Source organism: Pseudopodoces humilis, chromosome 21 (assembly GCF_049639895.1).
Source record: "Pseudopodoces humilis isolate 2021_Gansu_Grassland_sample_001 chromosome 21, ASM4963989v1, whole genome shotgun sequence".
Classification (NCBI taxonomy): Eukaryota; Metazoa; Chordata; class Aves; order Passeriformes; family Paridae; genus Pseudopodoces; species Pseudopodoces humilis.
Window position 1 is genome coordinate 7,065,231 of NC_142220.1, and position 25,860 is coordinate 7,091,090.

The 25,860-nt window shown below is 48.1% G+C and overlaps 1 protein-coding gene across 15 annotated transcripts; it reads right to left on the reverse strand.

Moving 5' to 3' along the window:
* Positions 1–4,438: 4,438 nt before the first annotated feature.
* EXOC7 (exocyst complex component 7) lies at positions 4,439–25,265 on the reverse strand. Of its 15 annotated transcripts, XM_088065363.1 has the most exons (22): positions 25,123–25,265; positions 24,223–24,288; positions 23,005–23,189; positions 22,239–22,344; positions 21,507–21,729; positions 20,271–20,438; positions 19,262–19,273; positions 14,785–14,875; positions 13,750–13,835; positions 12,447–12,592; positions 12,066–12,218; positions 11,555–11,653; positions 10,904–10,966; positions 10,513–10,579; positions 9,063–9,101; positions 7,966–8,031; positions 6,792–6,912; positions 6,277–6,372; positions 5,930–5,993; positions 5,374–5,415; positions 5,079–5,212; positions 4,439–4,694 (listed from the first exon to the last, which is right to left on the reverse strand). In XM_088065363.1, the coding sequence occupies exons 1-22, from the start codon at positions 25,180–25,182 to the stop codon at positions 4,592–4,594; spliced, it is 2,190 nt and encodes a 729-aa protein (XP_087921489.1). In that variant the 5' UTR covers positions 25,183–25,265; the 3' UTR covers positions 4,439–4,591. The 15 variants fall into 15 exon arrangements, with proteins under 15 accessions (XP_087921489.1, XP_087921491.1, XP_087921483.1 ...); XM_088065365.1 differs by lacking the exon at positions 19,262–19,273 and having other exon boundaries at positions 13,750–13,818; positions 14,783–14,875; XM_088065357.1 differs by lacking the exon at positions 14,785–14,875 and having other exon boundaries at positions 13,750–13,818.
* Between the last annotated feature and the right edge of the window lie 595 nt (positions 25,266–25,860).

The following is a 25,860-nucleotide window of genomic DNA, read 5'->3' on the forward strand; positions in this document are numbered from 1 at the left end:
CACGGACCTTGGCTTTCCCTGGGGTTCTGGTCCTCACACAGCCCTCTTCCACTCAGCCCCAGTGCTTGGCCTTTTTTTCTTGAGAAGCCTTTGACTGTAAATAATTTCTTTTCCCCTGTTGAGTGTTATTATAACCAGGATCTTCCTCTCCCACAGAGAAGGCCATAAATTGGCCACCTCCTCCTATCAGTAACAGTGATATTTAGTCTAGTCCTGTTCCCGGCATAAGTCACAGAGAGCAGCGTATAAGCAGCTCCATTAATTACATCTGCATTTATCTCCCTGCTCAACCCTTCACATCCAGGGAAAACACTGAAGCAGCTGCACAAACACAGCTAAAAGCCTTACTGTCCTCGTGCCCACATCTACCTCTGCTTGGAGAGCCACAGGATCTGACTCCAGTGGACCCCACACACACTGAGGGGTCCAATCCACTCTCCTGGGCAGTTATCAGCTCAGCTTGGGGATGGAGATTTTGACTCACCACCTCTGCACTGCCCAAGGGCACATGTCCCTGTGCTGGCATGGCAGGGGGATGCAATATCCACATTTCCCCTGTCAGAGACACTGATTCTGCCCCCATCCATCCTACCCCAGCCCTTCCAACAGCGTCCTAAGCCCAAGGCTGACCCTGCCATACCCTGCTCGCTGCTCTAGAGCTACCCAGCCACCCCATGACCACTTTGAAGAAACATCCCAGGATAGCCCTAACTCAGCTGCCAGCCCAAAACATCACTGTGGCCGTGGGCACCACTGGCACCTGCTTGTTTCTGGTCACAGTTCAGCAATGAGGTCCCATAGGGCGACAGTGGGCTGGGGGCAGGCTCTGCACAGCTCCCAGCCTGGGGGGCTGCACCTCACTGCTGCCTCCAGCACCCCCAAATCCCCTCTGACATGCACCATGGCTGCTTTCACCCTCTCCAGGAGCAGAGAGAGACTTGGTGATGGTCAGACAGCAAGGTCAGGGCCCTGTGTTGTGACATATCCCTAACAGCCCCCCTCATTTTATGGATCCTCACCCAGCGGCTCTCACTTGTCTGCAGGCTGTAAGACTGAAGCCTGGGCGAGATCATTGCACCGTTTACAGCTAATACAGAATTAGAGATAAAAGCCCCCTCCTGCTTATCTGACACTGTCCCTGCTCATCTGAGGAGGAAACCATTGCCCTCACACCCAGCCCGTGCCTTGATGAGCCCTCCAAGGACAAACACAAGATTTTGCTGCCGTATTGGGAAGCTACTTTCCCCCTCAAATAACAGAGCATATCAGGCCCAGATGGAAAAGACAAGAGCATCAGGATCTGCTGACACTCAACATGCTCCCAGCTGAGAGAAATGGGCTCCTGGTCCATTCCCTTGGGAGGTTTTATCTTAAATTAAGAGCACTGCAAGTCCCTATGTTCTAGTTAAAATTTAATAAAAGCATATTTAACTGGAAGTGAAAAATGAATAGGCTAAACTGAGCTCCCATCAAGCCCAAGAGTGGGCAAGGTGATGAGAAACTCTTGCCTGAAACCTCAGTAAGTGTGAGCTTTCCAAAGAGATTTATCACTAGGGTTAGAGAAGTTATTTTGATTTGTGGGTTTGTTTTCAAATACTTACTCTGACAAATTTGCTCTCCAGTCTGAGGAGGCAGCAGGTAGCACCCCCAGACCCTGGCATCACCCCCAGCATGGCCACTAAAAAATAAAAAAACATCAAAATGAGGCTCTGCCCCCAAACCTTGGAAATCAGACACAGGTTCCCTGTGTCAGGGCAGAACGGGAGGTGAGGGAATGGTGTCAAACCCCACAGGAGCCTTGGGGGAAGCAAAGAGGGGAAGCAGAGGGTGTTCAGCCCCATCTGTGGCCCCTTGCCATGGTCTCAGCACGACTCCAGGTTTCATTCTCAGCTCTTAGAGGGGCGTGAAGGGCTCATCTGTGAGAGGGTCAGACTGTGCTGGCTGCCATGGTCGCTCTTAATTAACATGTTGCAAACACATTCCTTACCATAAAAAGCCAAGGAGCACACGCAGCCCTCCCCTGGCGCTGCAGTGTTGGACACGAGCTCAGCCTGGAGGCTCCCCCGCTCCCATCCTGAGGAAGGGGTGGCTCAAAAAACGTGGAAAAAACGTGTTGCTGCTACCAAAGCAGGTCTGTCTCCCCACATTCATTCCCTGTGCAGGGGAGAGGCAGACAGTGAGGGAATGCTTAGAGCTAGGCTGAGTGGGAGGTTGGATTTAGGGAACAGGGTCCAGGTGGCTCAGCTTTCCCTCTAACTCAGAGAAATTAGGGTCTTGATTCCCACCTGGGAGCAGCAGAAGTTGCCTGTTCCCCTAGGGAATCACCATCTCCAGCTCCTCCTCACTGCACAGATATCACCAAGCCCAGTTCTCAGACCCCAGCAGCCTCTTACCCCCATTCCTTCCTCCAGATGCAGCCAGGGCATCCCTGGGGTAGAAACAATGCAGTCAGCTACTGGTGCTGGTAATGGAGTGACCAGGAGGAAGCATGATATTTTGCATCCCATCTCTGGCTGCATCTTCCCCCCAGCCCTGGTCTGGTACATCTTTCCTGGAGCAACAGGCTGACAGCAAAGCCTAGAAAGGCCTCTTTTGGTGGGGGCCATGCAGAGACATTCCCAGAGCCTCTGGAGAACAGGATTTGGCCCTTTCTGAGACCCTTGAACGATCTCATGCATTTTTGGGGGGCTCTGGTTGGCACAAAAGCATCAGGTCAGGGAGGATTTCAGCTCCTGCACACTAAAGCTCAGGTGCTCCAGTAAAGCTGCAGGCAAAGCTCCCCCTCCCATCTTCTGGCTTTCCCTGTGACTGTTCAGGGTGAACTGTCTCACCCTGGGATCAGCTGCAATAAAACATGTTTTACAGCTCAGCATGAATTCCATGCACTCTCCTCAAGAAAGAAATTCATATCGGACTGCTGCGGTGTCAGAAACAGATCGAGAAAGATGGAATCCAGCTCCTTCTGGTCAATGTCAGGGTGTGTACCCAGCAGACTCAACACTGCATGAAACACAAGTCAGCAGAGCTCTGCTTATGTATAAAACACTGTCTGGCGCCTGCTGGCTTCCAGAGGCTCTTGAATCTGGCAGAGGTTAGAAACAGCAAGTACAAGATTTCAGGTTTCCACAGACATTTGAGATTTGACAGCAGGAGGAAGGTTTCTGCAGGGAGGGCCCTTGTGTTGGCACTGTGAGCCTGCACGGTCAGACACATAAAAACAGTCAGGTGCAGTGGTCAAGACTTGAACTCACACTGTGGTCCAGCTCTGGGCTGGATGAGCCTGTCAAAACTGCTGTTTTTCAGGCATTTGCTACACTAGGCTGAGGAAGAGAAGGTCAGGGGTTCAGAAAGGGCAGGAGCTGTACCTGAGTAATACCTGTCTGAGGCACAGCCACAGCACGACCTGTGCTCTCATCCAGGTTCTAACATCCAACAGCTCTTCCACTGCTAGGCTAATCAGACACCAGCAAACACTGCTGTAAACACTGCTCAGGTGAAGGATGGATTTACTCCAAACTGCAAAGCAGCAGCTATTGTGAGTGCTCCTCGCTCTATGGAAACCCTGTATTTCAATTGTTACAGGCAAACAATGGAGCAGGCAGCAGGAGAGAGGGAGAGTGGAGCAGGAAATGCCTGGCCAGAGACCACTGATAAAACACAGGTGCTCTAATGCTCCAAAAAGCCTTGATGCAAAGTGTCAGAGTCCGTATCAAAGCCTGCCAGCATTGCTCCAAGGCACATGGGAGAGCAGCACTTGCTCTTCATGTGATGCCCATGGGTTTAACAAAGCAAATGGGCTTGGCTGCTTGCAGGGAAGAGATGCATCAGATTTAGGAAGACAGGAGACAAAGAAAAACAGGGGTGGGAGGAAGGTACTGAGTGGAAATCGCTACGGGAACACTTGCTTTGCTTCAGATCAATAAAGAGCAGCACACAGCCGGGCCACCATGGAGCTCCCTCTGCTTCCACTGCTCTGTCACAGGTCCAGGCCCTGCCATCACCCTCACATGGAACAGAGCACTGACACAGGTCTAGGGTGAAACACCCCTGTAGGAGACTGGACTGCGGCCCTGCCAGGCACCCCCAAACCCCCAGAATCAGCATTGAGCCCTACCACTGAATGAAATAACAGTTGAGATTAACAATGTGAAAATAATTTGGGATCCTACAGAACTGAGATTCCCAAAACCCATCAGGGAAGCAGGTGGCACCATTTAGAGCACACAGCCTCTTGCCCTTAACAGAAGGGTGGTACACCTATACAGGGGTTTTTTTTTTGTTGTGTGTTTTTCTTTCCTTTTGTTTTTAAACACACTCCCCATGTCTGCTGCACATCAAGGCATTAACACAAACCCAGGTGAGGTGGATGTGCCAATACAGGAGCCCACAGGGCAGACTTTGCTTTATCCCATGGATCCAGAGCAAAGACAGTCAGGACTTAGTGTTTCCACACGTTTATAAATCTGATAAATACAAGTATAACACCCTGCCCACCACAATGGGGCAGGGGAGAAGGGAAGGGAGTCCCAAGGGTTGCTGAGAGAGCAGTGGCTTGTACTTGGCAGCTGGAGAGTTCACAACAGCTGGAAATTTATGCTGATGTGTCAAACAGCTTCTCAATCATCTCCCCCACCTGGTCCACCTGGTATTTGATGTATTTCTCAGGGTTTTTGGTAAAGGGCACGTTGCCATATCTGAAAAAGAGAAGAGGTGACAAACAACTGGAACATAGCAAAGAGATCCACTGGCTCCTCCTCTGTCACAAATCAGCTCCACTCCAGCACACCCCTCTTGAATGTGACAGAATATCCTGTATAGAGCAAGTGACCTGGTTACAACTGGCCTCACAAGTTTTACATCAGCAGCCCAGGGTTGCTCAGGGCTTTGTGCTCACTGACCAAGGAATCAGGGTGACAGCAGATGTCTAAAAATACTCAAGGTCTGCTTGGGCATGTCTGAGTGTGCAAAGTAGAAAAGCTAAGACAGGACAATAGAAAAGTGGCTTGCTCAGGCTATGCAAGGCCCCAAAGATCTCAGTAAACCCAAAGAGGAAAGGACAGTGCTGCAGGAGGTCTCACCTGTTCAAGAAGGCACCATAGGTCTCTTTCACAATAGTTTTCTGTGCCCGGCAGATTTTGTCCCGTTGCTCCATGTCTGGGATTGCCCAGGCCTTCTGGATCTTACACAGCTCCTCCAGCCCGTCATTGAAACCCTGTCCAAAGAGAAACTCAGTCAGCATCCCATCTGCAATCTCCACACTGAGTCTGATGCTCTTTCCCTCCCCTGCTGATCACCAAGAGGTCTCCTCCTCAGGCAGATCTGTGAGTTCCAATCAAGCAGGGGATGTCCTGACTCCATCCCACACCTCCTTACCTTAAAGCGCTCCTTTATCATCTGCCTCTCCTTGTCCTTGAGCTGCAACAAGGAGGGAAAGGATCTTATTTTATCTCCAGAAATAAATACCCAACACCAATCTTTGCCCCCAACTCCCCATCCAACCTCAGCAATATCCTGTATTTGGTTTGGATTCCCTCTCCTACAGCAGTGAGGAGAGGGACGCAAAGAGCAGCACACCCTACACTCAGCTGAAGTAGGTTTAACAAGGATAATTGACATAAAATAGACTTCTTCATGCTTCCAGCCCTTTCCAAGGGAAAGGAAAGGTCTCAGGGTTTTGAAAATCCAAAACAGAGGCATCTGCTCAGGTGAAGATGTAAGAATGGAGGCAAAGATTAAAAGACTTGGATGAATCCAGGGCAGGGCAGATCAGAAGGCACTGCTGCTGTCCACTTGTGCCAGCCAGTGTTCACTCTGTAGAGTGATACTGGCATGAAATAGAAAGAAGGTTTTTGAGAATTTTTTATGACAAAGGAGATGATGTTTCTGGCAACTTCTGTCATGTCAAGCCCATCTTTGCCCGTCCTCTCACCTTCACTCCTGGTTGAAAGACAGGCAGGTTTCTCTCCAAGATGTAATCTGTCACCTTCAACCAGCTGCATATGCAATGAGATAGGAGAGAAGCAAAGAGTCACTCACACCTTTACCAGAGCACCTCTGTCATCCCCCAAAGGCCAACTCAGACAACACACACCACAAAACTTCCCACAGTGACCCCTTCCCAAGTTGGATGAATTGCTTGGAAACAAAAAAACACTCTGCTTTGGTTTTAGACAAGTTTCTGGTTGAGGTGAATCTCTCCCACTGCTCCAGCAGCACTGGCTCTCAAAGAGCTCCCAGAGTGACAAAAGCAAGGGAGAGGCAGAGGATGTCACTGACCTACGCTGGTAGGTCTGGATCTGCTGCTCAATGAGCTCCCGGTAGGACCTCTCAGCCGTCTTCTGTGTCACAGCCACCAGCTGGATCAGCTCAGACCTGGAAGGACAGGAAACCTGAGGAAGCACCTGAGCCAGGCTGCTCTCAGGATGGCAGAATTTCAACCCCCCATCAACAAAGTTCCTCTCAGCCTTTCACAAGGAACAAAATGCTCCTTGAAACGTGCAAACTGGGAGACAGAAGCAACTCCGAGTTACTTTCCAAAGCCAAATCCTCAATCCTCCTGAGATCAAAGGATTCTTTAAAACCTAAGGCATTTTCTAATGCTTTTATCTTCCACTCTCAGGTAATGTGATGTTTATAATACTGCAAAACGTTATAAGAGGCAGTTTTAAGGATGGAAGAAAAAGCAGATATGAGACAGGCTAGCAAGTAAATGCTCTCAATGCAGAGCTCTGCTCCAAAACCATCCAGTCAGCCTTGGACTTGAGGGAGATTCACTCAAGACACACACTTACTTCTCCAGAGATTTCAGAATGTAGTTGTAGTTGTTATGCAGAAAAATGGCACTCAAAGCTGGGTCTTCATAAACCTTGGATTTGCTAAGCAGGTTAAGCTGCAGGTTGCCCAGAACTTTGCCTTAAAGAGGGAAAAACACAGAGCAAGAAGTTTTGCACTGAAACTTCTTATTACTGACAAAGCAAACCAAGCTGTGGGCCCACAGCAAAGTGAACAGCACAGGCCTGACTGCCTGCACAAAGGCTACAATCACTTAACAGTCCTTACATAGATTTTTCTTCAGCAAGTCACCAGAGCCTCTCTGCAAACTATTGTCTTCCATGCCTTGGCAATGGAGGTGCACTTTGGGTTCAGAGAACTCCCAGAACCTGCCACAATTAAAGCTCAGGTCTCACAAGCTGAAGGCTTCTGAGATCTCCATTGTAACACAAGGAGAAATCACTGATCTCACTTTCTTAAACTCCCCCTTGGCAGCTGGGAGCCTTCATGGGGTTGAAGGTGACAATGGTTTAAGGGAACAGCCCTGTGGTACAGAGCTGCTGCCCTGTGCTTTGTCCTGTCCTACTCCAACAGTCAAACTCCCAGTCCGACCCTCCCATCAGACCAGCACAAACGTGGAAAGATCACATGGAGAAGAGACACAGCCTTCACCCAGGAATGAGCCCTGTGAAGGCGTGTCCACAGGGAAGAAGAAGTAGGAAAGTGATGCCTTCTAGGGGCTACTTAGAAGCAGAGTCTAGACAAAATTAAGAGAATAAAAAGCAGTTATACTTATTGAAGGGCCTTCAGATACATCTCAAGCAGAAGAAGCCCCCCCAGGGGCTACACCCAAAAATGGATGATGGGTCACAGGTTTTCATACTTTTATAAGTTTGGTCCATTTGCATATTGGGGGTTAATCTTCCAATTACAGCTTCAGGTAATGAAGTCATTTACCCCAAGTTTGCTCCTCCCCAACTCACTTTTGTTTACATTTCTCAGGGCCTGAGATAGTGAGGTGTCCTTGATTCCAAGGCCTGGAGAGGAATTGTTTTGTCTGACCAAAATGGGAAAGCAGTAGCTAACACTTTATATGTGGTTTAGAGTTATACACTGAAGAATTGCAGGATTACAAATATATGAAAAATACTAAAGCTAAAATCCTAAGGCATCAAAGGTGTGCAGGGTACTCACAGATGTAGGTGCTCAGCAGCCGCCTGCTGAACTCTAAGCTGTAGCTACTGGCTGAGGAGCTGGTCTCTGAAAAGGAAAGTCTTAGGCCAGTTAACATGCTCTGGGAAGAGGGGGGGTTGTGTGGTCAGCCTGCCTCTATTCCAACAAGCCTCATCCCTGTTGCTATGGAATTAGCACCCAGTGACAGTAAAATCAGCTCCTGCTTCAGAGCCCACTGTCAGCAGCTCATCCTGGGTAAGGGGGCAAAAGCTCTGCACCCTCCATCCCTGTGTCCACATCAAGTGTGGAGCAACCTGCCAGAAATCTCTCCTTTCCTCCCTGGTACTCAGGGAACACACTTTTGGTCAGAAAGTCATTAAACTCCTCCCCCCCATCCTTTTTCCCAACCTGAAAAGGGCTGGTAAGCACTAGCAACTGGCAATCAGAGAACAAAGAGCTGGAGCTGTTAACAGCAAGCACACAAGAGTAGTTGAAACAAGCAGAAGGGCTCTGGAAAGCTTCAGCCATCCCCATGGTTGCTGACAGGGCCTGCCTGGCTCTAGGAAGGGCTGTGCCAGCATGGGAAGCTGCCCCTACAGGCAGCAGTGACTCCAGGCTGGCACAAGCCCCTCTGGAGATGCCTTTCTGCCCTCGAGGGCTTGTGGGCACGGGGCCCACAAGACATGTGGGGTGGCCACCTCCTCCTGCCCCCTCCAGAGAGTTTGGCAGCCAGACCTAGCTCGGGTGGTCCGAGTTCACCAGCACCCCATGGGAAAGGCCTCGAGGCTCCTGTTGCTGGGAGCTGGACAATAAGGAGCTGAGTGCACTTGGGATAAAGCATGACACCAGCTGGGCCAATCTGCTACCTGTGCCAAAGAGATTCAGTGCCATCAGAGTGTCTTGAGCCTGTTTCAGCTCTTGTGGCATCCCTCATTGTCTGCTGCTGACAAGCCCTCCCTATTCTCTCCAGCCCACTGGCAAGGATTATTTACCCTCTCGTCTTCTCCCTTTTCAATTATGTGTTAATTTATTTACAACTGCTGGAGGATAAAGAATTAACATACATCACCAGGGTCCAAGGCAATATGAACCAGGTAGGTGTGGGTAAGTTTGCTTACCTCTGGGATCTAAAGGAATATTGTATGTGTCCCCAAGAACTACAGAGATTAGGCAGAGCAGAGAGAAAAGGGGAGGGATGAGAGAGAAAAAGAAATGCAAAAGTGCAAAAAGACAGGTTAGAGACCACCATTCCTTTGAGAACAAAGCAGATATTAACACAGAGCAGCCACAGGCAGGTGCACAGGAGAGCAGGCAGGAGTCCCTCCAAGGCCACAAATGGAATGGAGATCACAGAGGAAAGGCAGAGTCCAACCTCCTTCCCCTGCTGGAGACATTGTTTGCATTGTCAATGGTTGTATTTAGCACAACACCTCATTCCAAATCAGTCCAAACCCGCTTTCAAGGCAAAGCTACCCCAAATCTATGCTGACTTTTCAATCAGCCAAGACAGATCTCACTGCAGACAACATTCCAAGACTTCCAAACAGTACTGACATCACCATTCAGGGGACAACATGGGAAACAGTTGATTATTCCAAGAAAAATTTCACTTCTTTGGCCAAGGAGAGAGAGCCAAGGCCCAGAAGGGTCTGAGCACACTGAGCTTGCAAGTGGAAAAGGCACAAGGCAGCAGCTAGAGGAGATGGGGCAAAAGCAGAGACATCTTAGTTTGAGTTGATTTAGAATTAGCAAAAATTTCCAAACAGAACTTTGCAGGTAACAGTCTGGAGGAAGCTCTAAGCTTCTTCCTACCTCTGCTTCTAATGGCCTCTTCAACCCTCTCCAGTCTGTGCCTCCTCAGGGCCCTGTGTTTCCTGGATTTCCAGCCTGCTCTATTCCAACCTTGAAAGCACAAGCTGCCAAGGCCAAGAGCTCTCTGGAGAGCCTGGAGCTGCAGCTGCTCTGCACAGAACCAAGAATCTCACTCCAGCTGATAAGCAGCACCACCTTGCTACATGAGCAGCTCTCAGCTTCTGATCTATGCATTTATTTCTGCAGTGAGTCTCCTCGGCAGTCTGGAGAGCAGAACTAAAACTTGTTTCTCTGACAGGATGCACAAATGGCTCCAGAGTCCCAGCTTGCCCATGTCTTGAATCTGAGGAGATTCTTGCTGCTGCTGTTGTACTCTGAGCAGAGGATGACGCTGTTCATGACACAGCCAAGCTGGAGCAGCCACCCTCACTCCAGTACAGTCACACGGCACCAGGCCAGGGCCAGACTTGGAGCTAAATGACCCAGGAATCCTCTCTCAGAGCAACCAGCAGTAAACACCTCATTGTACCTGCCAGGAGCATGTGTGGAAGGCCTGCAGGGAACTCTGCATCCCTTGGAGTTCTCCAGATAATCAACTACGTGGTCAAGGCAGATGGGAGGACAAGACAAACCACAGGGTGAAGGACAGGAGAACAAGCTCACAGTGCATATTGAGGTTTGGTTACTTCAGGGAAGATGTCCAGGGAATCTGATGAAGGAACTGCATGCCTGAGCAAGACCCATGCATGTACGTACCTTGTGATGCCAGCATGGCACCTGCTGTCTCCTGGAAATCCAGTAATTGCTGTAGGAAAAGGATGGCCTGGAAGCAAGGGAGGGAATTTAGGAGCAACCAACACTACATCTCCTGTGCTTTGCTATTAAGGGTCGTGAAGAACCACGTGTCCCCCCACATTTACAGGAATTCAAGAAACAAATCACTACACTCCTCTGAACTGCTGAGTTTTCCCCACACAGTCCTGTCATGGCTGAGCAGGGGTCACCAGCTCATCCTGCCATGGAAACCAGGTAATTGTGTAATTGTTAATGCCAAGACACCTTAATTTAGGAAGTTTCCCTACTGCTGTTTTTAAAACTCCTTCAGAAGCTGTTTTCACAAAGGATAGTTCCAATCATCATCACATACATTGCTGGTGAGCTCGTGAACTGTCCCATCTTTTGGCATGTTGTACTCCTTGTCTGGATCATTCTAGAAAGGGAAGAGAGAGACATAAGGTGAGCATGTAAGGGGAGACACCTACAATACAACTGCTGCTACAAGTGAGCTGAAGGCTTCTTCATCCAGCCACTCCCAACACCCTCAGGCCCAGCTCTTGCAGTGCCATCTCCTGGTGCTCAGAAAGCAGAGCTGCCAAGCATCAGCAACTCAGAACCTCAGGGTTCTGTTCAGCCTGTGACCATTACACCTTCACTAACCTACCATTCACCATGCCCACCTTAAAAAGGAACAGCTAAACATGAGTCCTCGAAAATTTTCAAGGCAGCAATTTTCCTTTCTTTTTAAATAGGATTAATTCTGAGATAGACTTGGTATCTGTAGAAGCCTGGAGGCTCATGTCAAATTACTTGTAGCATGCCTGTTAAGGACCTTAGGCAAAGGCCTTCTGTGTTTGAAACCAGCACCAAGCATTTGCTATTTGACTGTCCCAAGCAATCCAGCAAGTTCCTGCTTCAGTCAGAAACTACATGGTCTCATTGAAAGCTGAAAGCTAAACTAGGGGGTTTGCTGCAAAACTCTCTTCCAAGCCTGATCAGAGACCACTGAGGATAATCCTACCTTAATGTTGTCTGCAAACTCTTCCAGTGCCTTTGCACCAGTGGTCTCCATGGATGTGATCAGCCCTGGCAGTTTGTTCTTAGTGCCTGCTGCAGTTCCCTAGAATAGTCACACAATAGATCAGAAAAGGAAAACAAATAGTATCTGAACTTCCACCCAGCACCTACCCTCCCTCAACCCCCACCCCAGCATCTCATTCTCAGCTCCCCATATGCCAGAAGAATATTTACAGCACCATCAACCCACGAAATCCCACATTCTCCAGGCAGAAAGGGAAGATGCCATGGTGGTCCATCAGGGTTGGGACTTGAACTGAAAAGAGCTGCTGCTGAGAGATGCTGAGTTGCTGGTTCACCAGCTCAGAAAGGAGCAAGGTGCACTTGTGTAACTGCAGTCCATGCTGGGGGACAGAAGCAGCATGGCTTTGCTCAAAGCCATTGTGATAACCCATTTCAAAAAGTTCTCCAGATTATGCAACCCATAGCACCCTCTTCAATCCCATCACATTTACCTGCAAGACCTGGTCAAATTCTGGCTTCATCTGCTTGAGATGCTTGAGGATGGGGAAGATTGTGAGCACAGCTGAATAGTCATGTCGGATGATGGCTTTCCGGGCAGCTGACACAATGTTATCACCCTCCATGATCAAGTTATCCAGTGACTCCTGCAACAAAGCCAGAGACTCACTAGGAAGGAACAGGACTTGTGCCCAGGCAGCACAAAGGGCTCAGTGCAGGACACCCATTCTAGATGACCATTTGGCTGATGTGCCATTTGTGGTATCAGTGAGGGACTCTGAACACTTGTTCTCCAGGCTCTGTGCAGACTCGTTCCCTCAACGAGTCCTGGAGGACAAGCCAGCATCCTTTCCAAGCACAGAGACTCAACTGACCTGGATGAGAGAATCAAAGGTCTTCTTCTGGTGGTGCTCTGGGACAATTTCTGTCAGGAGCTGGTATTCACTCTGGGCCAGTTTGACAAAGGCACTGACGCAGTGGATGTACGCGTCGATCTCGATGTCAAAGACGTCGTCCCTCCCTGCAAGGGCAAGATGCCTTTGGTTTACACACAGAGCATGAGGTTCTTCTGGCAAAGTTGGTTCTGGCTTTGCACCCATCCATGTGTGAGAACAAAAGTCATCTTCTCACCACTCCTGCCCTGAGTTTGTGTGTGGGAATCTCTGAGTACCCTGCAGGAGGCAGGAAAAGTCACCCGCAGTTCAGGAAATTCACATCAGGGCACCACCTCTTCCCAGCCTTGTGACAGAAGGGAAGTTTGGAGCTCTTCTGGGATACAGACTAAATTTAATCAAGGGCTTGAACACAGAGTACTAAACTCAGGAAGATCTGAGGTGAATTATTCAACATCTCTGCTGGTATTTTTAGAATTCCTTATCTCCATCCATCATGCAGATGAAGAACTGCCATTTGGCATCAGCATTTCTGGGAAATAAAGGCTGTCCTGGAAGGCAGCTTCTTCCCACTTGCAGAAAAAACATAAAAACCAGGCTGATGAACATTTACATCCTATGAAGCAGAAATATCAGCACAGCTAGGTGAGTTATCTGCCACACAATGCTGCATACAAATGCAAATATCTGAGTCCTAGAATATGAATGTCTCAGTCAAAGGTCCATCAAAGATCCTACGTGGTAGGCATGAGAAGTGATACAGCACCAACTCATGCCAAACACTGATGGATGTGTCTGCAGGACAGACACAGACCCCATCCTGCAAGACAGCAAGATGACACAGAGAGGCCTTCTCTAAGTTATAGGCTCCTGCTTCTCACGTCCCAGAGACTTTTGATGGAAAAAGAACCAATTCTTCCCCATGCTGACAGGTCCCTTGGGTTGATATTTCAAAAGTTTTGGTCAGCAGAGGACACAGACTGTAGTGTGTGCTGCACTGATCCCTTTCCTGCTTGCTTTGCCTCAGCACCCAACAGGCCAGCAGCCACCTACAGGAAAATGTCCCCCAGCATGGTGACCTTTGGTTGGACAAAGTTGGGCTCCTTGTTGGGGGTGTGATTAGTAGGAGTGAATTCTACTGAGAAGAGCCAAAGCTTCTTAGCCTGAGGAGGCTCATGCTTCAGGACTGCCCGCAGAGAGGAACAGCCCTGGCTACACCACCACAGTGGAACATCCTGGGAAGCAGGGGGGACCAACTGGTTCCCAGTGCCAATCCGGTACTTACCCGCAGCCAGCCCGTGCTTGTCGCTCAGGGCATCGGAAAGGTGCTTAACGCGTAAGTCATGCTCATGACCTAGTGAGATGGCAGCCGGCACAAACAGAAGGCGCAATTTATCCTGGGTGGTCACAGCAAGGATGCTCACTCTGGCTGGAAGCTGCTTCAAGCCTGGCTTATTTGATCTGGTGGATAGCTTTTTCCCTACAGTCCTGGGAATGCTTCCTGACCAAATCCTTTTGTTGGGTTATGTAGCGGTAGCAACCCTTTGAAACCTGATGAGAAGTGTGAGTTAAGTTGTTTCTTGGACCACGAGAGTCCTTTGAACCTCCTGCCATATGTTCTAAATGGAATTGCAGGCATCAGAGTCCAATTTTTACCCACAGCCATTAAAAATCCAAATTTAAAGCCCCTCTCCTGCTCAGCATGAGGATTTTCCCCCACATGAGTGATGTTAGTCACCATCTGGAGTTTAGCAGGCTACAGCAGAGGTGCTGAAAAGATCTGCTTAGGATGGGTTCATAGCAGGAGGCAGGAATGTCTTAGAGATGCTTTGAAGCATCTTCTCCTTTTTCTGGCACAACCTCTAGGAGCAGAGGTCAGAGAACACGAGACAACCATTTAGGCAGGTCTGCATAGAGAAGTACAGGCACAATGCACTGAGCTACCTGTGGTCCAACACTTCAGCACCAGGTTTGGAAAGGTCACTAGGAAACTGAATGTCTCAAAGTCCAGGCAAAAAGAAGAGAGAACAGGAACAACACAAGCAGATGTCAGCAGAGCTTCCATTACCCAGGTGGCTAGGGTGGGTTAGTGTTAACGAAACATTCCTCACCACTTCTACTCATGCTTATGGAGACTTTGAAATTCAGATAGTAAATTCTGAATAAATTAAAAAAAAAATAATTTGGCCCTCCAGTGTCTCCTTGGTTCCCCAATCCAGTGCTGTCCACCAAGCACTGAAGTAATGGAAGCCCCACCTGGGAAAGCAAGGCTGATACACAGAGAAAGTCAAGGGTGAAGTAGCTTGAGCTGTGATTACCTTCCATAGGAATGAGGTTAGAGGCCCCCTTTTTCCCATCTAGACCATGCTGAGAGTACTGTTTCAGAAGGTTCTGAGCCTTACGGATTGTGCCTGTCACCAGAACCAGAGAGAAAAGACAAGAAAACCTAGAAAATGAGTAAAAGAAAACAAACCCAGAACACCAGCCCTCCACCAACAAGTCACCTGGGCCCAGCAAGAGGATGCTGGGCAGCAATGAGGATGCTCAGCACGGGAACGTGAACCCCAAACTCACTTCCAAGTGTGCAGATACAATGGCATTTCCGGAATGTTTCCCTGCTTTGAGGCTGGGGGTATAAATTCCAGCCAGGGATACAGAATCAGTTTGGAGACACAGCATGGTATGGCTGGGTGGGAAACACAACCAGAGAAGGGAAGGCATGAAGCTCCCTTCTCTGTAGTGGGTCTATTGAAGTTGGTGCTCTGCATCCAAGCACACAAGATTTGCTGCTTTTCCTCAGCTGTGGAAGCAGGGCTTTGCATATGGACAATTTATGTCTGGCAACATGTTTCCTGCTCCTGGAGCCACAACTGCAGTCATTTCGTAAGAGGTGCCTTTCTGAGGGGTATTTTCTGAGCATAATCAATAAAGAGCCATCAGGAGCCCCAGAGCCAAGACAAGGAATGGTACAGGAAGCAGTAAAGGGGTAACAACCTCTGGGCTTTTTTTGCAGTAGCAATTCCCTTCACAGGAATCCCAAAATAATGGATGCTGCCCACCCATGTGTAACTTGCACTAAGCCACCCTAATCCCCAAGACACTTCTCTTCTAAAGAACTGCAAATCAATTAAAACCATGGAAAAAAAAATAACACTGGGTTAAAAGATTTATACTTTAAACACACAAAAACCAGACAGAACTGAACAAAAGGCAGTGCTGGATATACAGCTGGAAAGCACAAAACAAAGCATTAATGTGACAACTGAAGCCTAGGCAGTGTTTCCACATTAAAAGGTTAGCTGTCATGCAACAAGCCACAATTATCACAAGCACACCGACACCCTCTCATAGCAGAGTTTTGCTGTTGCCTGCACAACAGGGAACTAGAAGTTTTGGGAAGGTGGAAGGGGTTTCTATAGGAGACCCAAATGAAACAGAGCCAGGAGGAGTAAATGAAGAAGCTAAAAACATAAAAATTCTGCTGCCAAAATTAAGAATTGTTCTTCCACGATAAAGTAATAAATACTTCACACATGCAGAAGATCCCTACTTCCACCACCAACTGTGAGCCACAGTGCAGCCTGGAAATGAGTGTTGGCTGCCCAAATGCTGAAGGGAACCCAAGTACACACTGCTGCACACCCCTGGAACAACATTTTGGGGTGCAGGACAGCTTCATCCCATAATGGGATTTATGGCAATGGAAAGGAAACTTCAGGTCCCCCAGAGTGTTCTTAACCACTTTGTAAAGAAAGAAAAGAGTCATAACCATGGAACACTTTCTTCTAGCAGGAAACAGCCACCCTGTCCACCCACACCTGGGCAATGGGAAGTCTCACACCCTTGCTGGCTGATGCATTTGCTCTCAAGCTTCTGTCATATGATCAAATAAGGGCTATGCCTCTTCTCCCAAGCTTCCTGATGCTCTTCACACCCCGTATCTCCACTTTATTGTTAGCTACTTCCAGAAGCCTCAAGAGCTTGGACTCAACAGCAAGCTCCTCTAGGCAAGGAGGGCCCTTCCTTACTGCTGCTCCCATGGCCCAGCAGCTGCAGAGCAGTTCAACTCAAATACTGTTCTTCCACCTGTTCTTTCATCTTTCCCATTTGCAAGCATTTAGGGGGAGGGAAAATACAAAGGAATAAAAAAAAGAGGGTGAATTGGTGTGAAAACCAAGCAGACAGTACAACTGCTGCTGCTGTCAGCAGGCTGTCACTCCACAGGTATGCAGGGGATGTTTTCAAAGCCTACCCTTGATGACTTCTTTGCTTTTTCAATTTTTCCTCCTATTTTTCTCAATTTCAGGAGCTGATTATGCTACATTTTATTTGCATAAGCACAATTACCTGTGTTTACTGACACACACCGAGTGTTCAGTGTCCAGGGGCATCACTTCAGTGCTGCTGGATCCCTCTGACTTGGCATCATAATTGAGCTTTAATGGATTCTGGTGAAAGCCAAACGCTTTTGTTCCAGGATTGTTTTCCCCTATTAAGCAGCTCCCTAACGAAATGGGACTGTGTTTCAGCTACTAATGAAAACATCACATTCAAGCCAGGCAGTGATCAGTCTGGGAAACAGGAATGGGCTTTTTATTCTGCCACTCAACCTGCCTTAGGTACCACGTCACCAGAGCTGTAAGGAAACTGGGAAGGAGCTCCCGTGAAGTCTGAAAAGAGCCTCCAAAGGTCAAAAAACACCTGAAACCTTTGCTTCTGCAGCCCAGTTGTTCCACAGAGCAGGGTTTGGGCATGCATGAGACATTTTTTGCAAATGCAACTCAGAAACTTGGACAGTTTTCTGTCCAAGCAGGAGGGCAACACATCCTCTTTTCCTAAGCACCAGCTGCAAGAATCTGCATGAAACCAGACAATGCCCTCTGGCTTTTGTAGGCAGCCAGGCCAGGTGTCTCCATCCTTCCCCAAAAGTGCAGAGCTGCTGAGCTGCCTGCTGCACTCAAGCCAAATGGGAGCACGGAGCCTACAGGCATCACAAAGAGACTTTATTTTATGCACATGTTTGCAGCAGGATGATTTGGGAACCTGAATACACCTGCTGTCTGAGAGGGAGCGCTGACATTCCAAACAGCAAACTAAAACCAGAAAAAGCCCACAAATCATCAGCTGAACTTGACCTGTCAAGTGTCACTTACGAGGAGACAACTCTGCTTAAGAAGCATCTCCAGCAGTCAGATTTTTAACTGCATGATGTAACAACAGGAGACAGTACAAGGTACATCAACAGACAAAACAGGAACAGAGAGATGAAGACCCTCTGAAACAACATATGGATATGGAGCATGTTCTCTAGAATTCAACACAGTCCCTGGAGCTATCTCTGCCTTGTTACCCTGCCCCTAATACCCCACCTTCCCTTTAGCCTCTCTTGTGCTTTGTTTTGTGGCAAAAAAAAAAGCTATAGCATATCAGATTTAGTTTGTTATTTACCCCTTGCAACACATTAAAGTGTGCACTGGGGTGTGCACTGGGATATTTTTCCTCATGGACCACAGAAATCAAGTCTCTTCGTGGAACTGTCAGAAAACCCCCTTGTCTGAAACCCAGATTGGCAGAACTTGGCTTTACTTACTGAAATAAAGTAATAGAACAGAAAAAAAGCCTTTGTCCAAATTGAACAAAGGCTAAACCCAGGGCACACAAACACCACCAGATAATGTTGCTCTGAAGAGAGACACTGTGCCAGTGCAAAAGATGGTGTGAGACCTCCACCTCAAGAGCTGTACTTGAAAGCTAATGGAACTGCAGAAAAAACAGTGAATCTCCGCCTGAAGACTCTGTATTTCTCAATTTTTAATTTCACTTAAGTACAATTCAGCAGTCATAAGAGATGGCTGGTGTATGAGGTTCAACATTCACTGTCCTTCAAGAGCTACAGTCTGGTTCTCTCTCTGCTTCACAGAAGACTGGAGACAAATGAGCACTATTTTTTCCTGACATTACAATAACCCAATGGATCACTTGAGACACTTTCCTTCATGCACCATCAGCTTCATAAGTGCATTCAGACCATGCTCTACCTGCTCCATCTCACAAAATCCAATTGAACTGATATAGAGACATGAAAATCTTCTGGTACATCTACAGCTGAGACTTTCCTCATGCCAAGTAATTCTGTATGCCCAAATGCATCCACTTTGGAGGAGTCCTGTTTGTAGGAACTTGTGTGGGCTCCTCTCTGTGAGAGCATCCAAGATCTGAGACTCTTTTAAAACATCCCTAGGACTTTTCAGTAATTTGCCCATAAAAAAAAAAGAATCTCCCACATCTCTAACTCTTTACCTAAGAGCACAAGGGAGATACTGTCACTTGTCAGGCTGCTCAGAAATGTTTGCTGACCATGCTGAATTCACAGCAATAAAAACACAGGAATCTTTTCAGAATCAGGTGATAACTGAGAAGTGTCAACCAAATCTGAAGCATCTTCAACCTGAGCTTCCCACAGCTGAACTACAGATCCCCACCAGCACCTTTCAGTGCCTCTGAGCCTTATCAGGTGGTTCTCTGTTGTCAGGGGAAAATTCACTGAAATTCACAAACCAATTCCATCAGCTTTCAGGGACAGCTCCAGAGCACAGCAGCAATGGCACAGATTGATTTTAGAAGACCACACAGGTGATGTCTGGATGCCACAGCCTTCCCCAGGCAGCCCTCCCTCTCCAAATATCCCAGGCACACCCTCTGCTGTAGCAAGAAGAGGCCCAGCAAAGCCTCTCCACACACAGAAGTGAAGAGAGTGAGCACCAGGGCCAGCACACACACACATAGACACACATTACCTGGGATGAGGACTGCATTCACATCAGGATTATAAAAATAAACACAACACAATTAAAATGGGTATTTCTTCTTCCTCCCTTTCCCCATCCCACCCATCCTCAGTCCCTACCCACATTTCTTACTATTTTCCTGAACCCACTAAGACTATTTGGATAACACAGGACAAAATAGGGGAGTATTGGCCAGGTAAACCTACAGAAATAGAAACTTTTCTGATGTGATGACTGCTACAGAGGAGGGATCAGAGTGCTGGGACACAGAGGATCAATATCCCTGTGCTGGCTTTTGCTGTCCCTCCTGGCTGTGCTCCCACTAGTTGGCACATTCCAGAGATGGGAACCCCAGCCCTACACTCACAAACTCCAGAGTGACCAACCTCACCAGCAGCACCAAATGCAGCAAAACTGCATTGTGAGGAGAGGAGGAATAACCCACCAGCCACGTTCTTCATAGATCTTCCCAACACAGGCTGAGGCAAGAGCTTTAAGAGCCCTTCTAAACTTCAGACAATGTTGTACCTCATTTTTGTAAGTACCTACCTAATTCCCATCTCAGCTCCTGGGGGCTTCTTGCTTTCTAGCACAATAATAATTTATTCATAGCTAATGACTGATGTGAGGTATTTTATCAGATATGGGCTATCTATTTGCTGTGTCACAGGCTATATTCCATATGCCAAGGCTGAGGATTTGATCTGAGGTGTTCTCAGATCAAATCCTTTTACAGCCCCCTCATGCCTTTTTTACTCATCTCCTTTGTTAAGGCCTTTCCTCTCCCTGTACACAGGGCCTCTCTGCTCCCTTTACAGCACCCAGAGAACACACCTGATGGCTTGACAGACAGACAGAGTCTGTAATCCCAATGCTGAATCCAGAGCAGAGAAGTGCTTACCTCCAAAATCTCCCTAAATGTCCTAAAAACACATTTTAGACACAGAGATACCTCAGCAATGAGAAGACCTGAAGATGTGTTAATACCTAGTGCAGTGATCTCTCCTCAGGGACTCACCTGGTCTCTTGATTGGCTTTTTGGTGGGGGTGTCCTTCCTTTTGTTCTGAATGGCAGGGGAATATGGCACCCCAGAGGAAGAGCTGTTCTTACGGAAATGGTCCTTCAGCCCCTTGATGGAGCGGTCAAGCTGCACAGAGCGGATTTGGAAGTAAACTGTCATGAAATCTGAGGAGACAAGGTAAAAATGAGATTATAAGCACACAGGGTACACTGTATGGTAAAGCAGAAACTTTGTGCCCCTGCAGGGACTTGCAAGCACTGGTGTGGGACCCCAAGTCAGCATCCCTCCCTCTCAGAGCCTCTCCTATTTTCTTAAAAAACTTCTTCCTTCCCCTGCAATCTCCCAGCCCTCACACCACACACATTAATTCCACCACTACCAAGTGTTGAAACTGACAGGAGATATTTGTGCAAGACATTGTCAGTTCAAGTGCTCCGTTTCCAGCATGAGAGACTTTACACACTTTTCAGGATTCAGGGCACTCAGGAATTTAATGAGGTGCTTGTGATTTGAAAGCAGAATGCAAGCTGACTAATAAAATATGCTCTATATGCATGAGTTGCCTTTGATCATGGAAAAATTCTTAAGAAGCTTTTAAGGATGTTCCTGATACTTGGTAGGCACAGTAATCCCCCCCTCAGGAGTAAATCATTGAAGTGGGGGCTGATTCTTGGAGCTGCATGAATGTGAAAGTTCACATTTCCTGTACAAGTTTACAAAGTTACTCAATCCTGAAGGAAAAGTTAATAAAGGACTATAAAGCACTAGGCAGTTCTTGATCCTGCAGAACAGGAAAGGAAAGACATGTACAGAGTGAAGAAAGTCTGTGCTGCTTTTCCCCTGCCCTTGATCACATTTCACACAATGGGTTCTGGTCATAAATATTTCCCAAATGAGAATAAATGCCCAGTGTCCTTTATACATTTATAAAAATTATACATTTATACACATTTATAAAACCTGAGCACTGGATAGCTGCAGCTTCATCTGAAGGCATTACAGGTGCAAGTGCAGTGGATTTTTGCTACAGGACAGACTTTGCATTTACATAATTTGTGCTTTGTTTACACAGCTCATTCTGTTCGACTGACAAACCATCGCTTCAGTCTCACTACAAAGAAAAGCAGAATCTTCAGGTGCTGGAAAGACTGAAATACTCAGCTAAAAGGTGCCACCAAGACATCACTCATCCTGCCAGAGGCCAAGAGGGAACAGCAGGCAGCACCACCCACCTTGATTCCTGCCATTCTCCACCAGCCAGCCCGAAATGCGGATGATGTCATGCAGGACACTCTCTGGGAGGTGCTCCAGGGACATCTCCTCCTGTGTGTCCATCTCCTCATCCCCACTGATCAGGTCCAGGATGAGGATGGGTGGCACTGGCTTGGTGTGTCGTGTCATCAAGCTGCGGAACTCCGATTCCAGGGATTCCTTGCCCCGCTCAAAGAGGGATTTCTGGCACAAAACAGCAGGACAGAAGCAGAACAGGACTTCTGTAATCAGTCAGTCATGAGATTTTTGCATAAGAACATCCTTCCTAACCACTGTCAAGTACTGCAGGCTTCAAATTCCAACCACGCCTGTATCTGAAAGACTTTTAAAGTGAATTAAATTTAAAAAATTCTTGGGAGTTGTTCAAGTGGGATTTAAACAGATCACCCATTCTGCTCAAGCCGCTGAAGCACTCACAAGAGCTATTCAGGAGGAGGTTCAATCAACTCCCCCTGCACAGGTGCAAGAGCTGCTTTCAGAGTCCTCTTGGCACAAGAGACAGAGAGCAAAATGCCAGGAGCAGAAATGCTGCCCACTACAGGCTCAAACAGAAGCCAAAGCAATCATTCCTTCAGCTGTGCCCAAACACCACCTTCCCCCAGCAGAAAACCAGCAGCCTCTCCCAGCAGGGGACAAGCAGCAGGGCTGTGTCTGTCCCCCTCTCATCCACAGGTTCCAGGTTCATGACCCACCACACGGTTCAGCTCCGGGCTGTCTGGATTGTTGTCCTGGAAGTATTCCACTGCCTTCTGGATTTTGTCCATGCAATTCAAGTATTCCTCCAACCTCCCTGTGGGGCTAAAAATAAAACCAGAAATAAAAAGTAGTGCCCCAGGAAGCAAACAAACAAAGTAACAAGAAAGCACCAGACCAGACTCAGGATAAAAATAACAAGGGAAATCTCTATCCCCTTTTCTTCAGCTAGGAGGAGATCATGGAATTCTCTTCTTTCTGCACTCAGTGCCACAGCAGGATACCCAGCCCACACAGCAAGTGCAGAAGTACTGATGATGGAGCAGCACACAACTTTCAGCCTTGCTTTCCTCTCCCAGACAGGCCCTGATGGGAAGGCAGAGGAAACTGCACACCCCAGACAAGAGCCATCCAACATCCTGCCAGACAAGGAGGCTCCAGAACAGCTCTGGTACATCCTGGATGCAGTGACAACCTCAATGGGCAGGGAAAAGCTTTGGGAAAAGGGTAGAGGAAAACAGAAACACCAGTGCTCATGGAGATTGCTAAGGCAGCACCTCTGCAAGATCTGGAAGAGATCCCAATGCAGAGTCTGAGCTGTCTTTGCCCTGTGGAAATGGCTGAAGGTCAAGTCAGCGTGGACTGGGGATAAGGAAAGAGCATGGGAAGGGTACCAAGCATGGATGTATGGAGCCAGCTCCCCTACCTCTATCTCAAAAATCCAACAGGATGAAGCTCCCAGCAGGATCTATCTGCTCAACTCACCCTTCCTTGATGATTTTCTCTGTGTCCTTGGCCACATGATAGTAGCTGATGACATGATCCAAACAGGACAGGGTCTTCTCCACGTTCTCTTGCAGGCGCTGCAGGTTCTCTGTCTGTTTATGGACAGGGATGATGGAGTTCTCCAGCTTCATCAAACGGCTCTCAAAGGAGGAGAGGATTGAAACCTACACACCAAGAGAGAAACCAACAGCTGTGGACTTCCTTCCTATGGACTGGGGTAAGAGTTAGAGCAGGGAAGTCAGGGAACTTCAGCTTTTCTTTTTGGGCTCTGCTACTAATTTGCCATGGCTCCTCAGCAGCTGTTTCCATCTCTCTGCATCCTGATTTTTATTAACCATCACAAACAGATCACCTGCCATATATGGATGGGCCAATCTCAAATTAAATGCTTGCAAAGAGTGAAGATAATGTTCCAAGACAGTATAAAGGAAAAGCAAAATTTTATTCGCAGAATATTCTACAAAAAATTAAATCCACAGGAACTGCCTGGAGGTGCCCCATGTAAAAAGAACAATAAAAGCACAAACCAGTCCCTTTGCTCCACACCACTGAGACTCAAATAGGAGCTGCACAAGGACCAGTCTAGTAGGAACCTTCTTCTCCACCACAGATATTTGGTTTTCTAAAGAGGATTGCGATAGCGTTTCTGACAGATGGAAAACCACAGCAAGCTCATAAAAGGGTGCCTCAGACACGTATTCTAGGCCAAAAGGTAATTCCTGCAAGATTGTCTCCTATGTCATGTTTTCCACACTTCTCTGGTGGTGCCTCTATGACTTTTTTAAAGCACTGAGACCAAAACTGGACATGGTATATAAACTGAGGGCTTATGAGCAATTATAACACAATAATTACTTTTTATCTCTATACAGAACATTCACAAAATAAAACTCCAAACAAAACCTGAATTATAAAGCAACCACACAAATTAGTCTGAGGTATCTTAATACCTTTTCCCCAAGAGAGAGGACTGACTGTAGCAGAGATGAGGCCAACAGATTATCTGAGCCCTCAGCAGAGCAGGAGAGAAGCTCAGTATTGAGGCATTTCTCAGGTTTCCCCTTTACCCAGTTACTGAAGCCCAAAGTGGTTCATTGCTCCACACCCCTCAGATGGACACAACAACAGCCTTGAAAACTAATAAACCTAAAAATCTAAGAAAAAGTAAAGCCAGGCCCAATATTAGGACCTCCCTACCATGTTCTTGGTGAGCTGGTCACTCTTCTCAAGGCTCTCTTTAATAAAGGACAGAGTTTCTTCTTCCTGTAAGATAAAAAAATACCCTTAAATTCTGAACACTAAGTTTTAAGCCACTAAACATTACACATAGGTTTTTACCAATCTTGTAAACTCTGCTGCAAGCCATGTTTGGTCTAATACTGATTCTGTGACTACATTTTAATATTACCACCTCTTAACAGAAATCAGAGCAAGTAACCCAAGGTGGAGACACATCATGTAATGAGTGAGAGGTTTATGAATTCATCGTTTCCCTTCAATGCCATGAGCATCAGCACAATATAAAATTAACACCTTTTCCACAGATGCACAATGACTCAGAACACGTATTTCCCTGCTAGAGCACAACACCACTGTTGCACTGGCACCTTCCAAATCCACCGGGAACTCAAGTGTCCAATGCAAAGCAGCCACCAAGGGCTGGTTTCAAATCATTAAAGCCCACAGATGGGGGGTGGGAGGGGGGGGACACGACAGTAGCCCACAAGGGCTGGCTTTAAGTTCCCAAAGCCCACAGGCAGAGAGGGAATTGCAGCCTGTCAGGGCTGGTCTCACAGGCTGCACCCGAGAACCTGACGAGAGAGCCCACTGATCCTCCCAAGAATGAAGGGGAGAAGCCCAGGCCCAAAGTGGGGAGCAGAGATGCCCCGAGCCTGCAAACCGGCCTTGAAGGGGACGTGAGAGTGTTCCCAAGCCGGGAGGGGGGTGACGAGGCCTTGAGGGGTCCCGGGGCGCCCCCAGGCCCAGTGAGGACCTCCACACCCAGCCTCGTCTCCCCGGCAACGCCAGGGGGCTGCGGGCCCAGGCCCAGCCCCCGGCCCCGGCAGCGCCCGCAGCGCGTCTCAAGCCCAATCCCACCTGCTTGAGCTTGTCCTCGATCTCCCTCCTGCGGGCCGACACCTCCTCGCTCGGGATCATCGCGCCGGAGCTGCACCACCGCTCGCTCCCACCGCGCCCGGCCCGTCACTGCCGCGCCGCCATGATGGGCGCGGCGGCGCGCACCGGGCATGCGCAGAGAGCGCCGCCGCCATCTTGAGAGTGGCGCCGTACAAGAAGGGCCCGAGGGCGGGCAGGGGTGACGGCGCGTGCGCGCTGCCCTACGAGCCGCCATGTTGGGAGTGGCGGGAGGGCTGCGCCGCCATCTTGAGAGTGGCGCGATGGGTCACAGAACAACAGGACCAATTCTTTTGGACTCCGAGATCATCGGGTCCCAGCCGTGCCTCAACATCACCTTGTCAAACAGAGCATGGCACCGAGTGCCACGTCCAGTCTTAAACATCTCCAGGAATAGTGACTCCACCACCTCCCTGGGCAGCCTGTTCCACTGTCTAATCACAATTTTTTGTGAAGGAATTCCTCTTCATCTCCAACCTAAACCTCCCCTGGCACAGCTTGAAACTATGTCCTCTCGTCCTGAGCGTGGCACTGTTGCGTAAAATTTTCTTAAGAGAGGATATTCTTTGATGTTTGATCTTTGTGTACTTTCAAGCCTAATCAACAATAAAGGAGATTCAATCTGTGAAAGACATAACAGCCAACAGCCAATAAGTGATGTCTGGGTTAGTTAGACAGCGGTTTGTTAGACAACCAAATTTC

Bases quoted from the DNA above. Each gene is read 5' to 3' on its own strand.
- EXOC7 (XM_088065363.1), bottom strand. From the start codon at position 25,182: ATGATCCCGAGCGAGGAGGTGTCGGCCCGCAGGAGGGAGATCGAGGAC. The intron at 20,439-21,506 runs GTGGGTGGTGCT...TTGTCTCCTCAG, and splicing joins GGAGAATGGCAGGAATCAAG to ATTTCATGACAGTTTACTTC. The intron at 4,695-5,078 runs GTGAGACCTCCT...TCTCTTTTTCAG, and splicing joins TATGGTGCCTTCTTGAACAG to ATATGGCAACGTGCCCTTTA.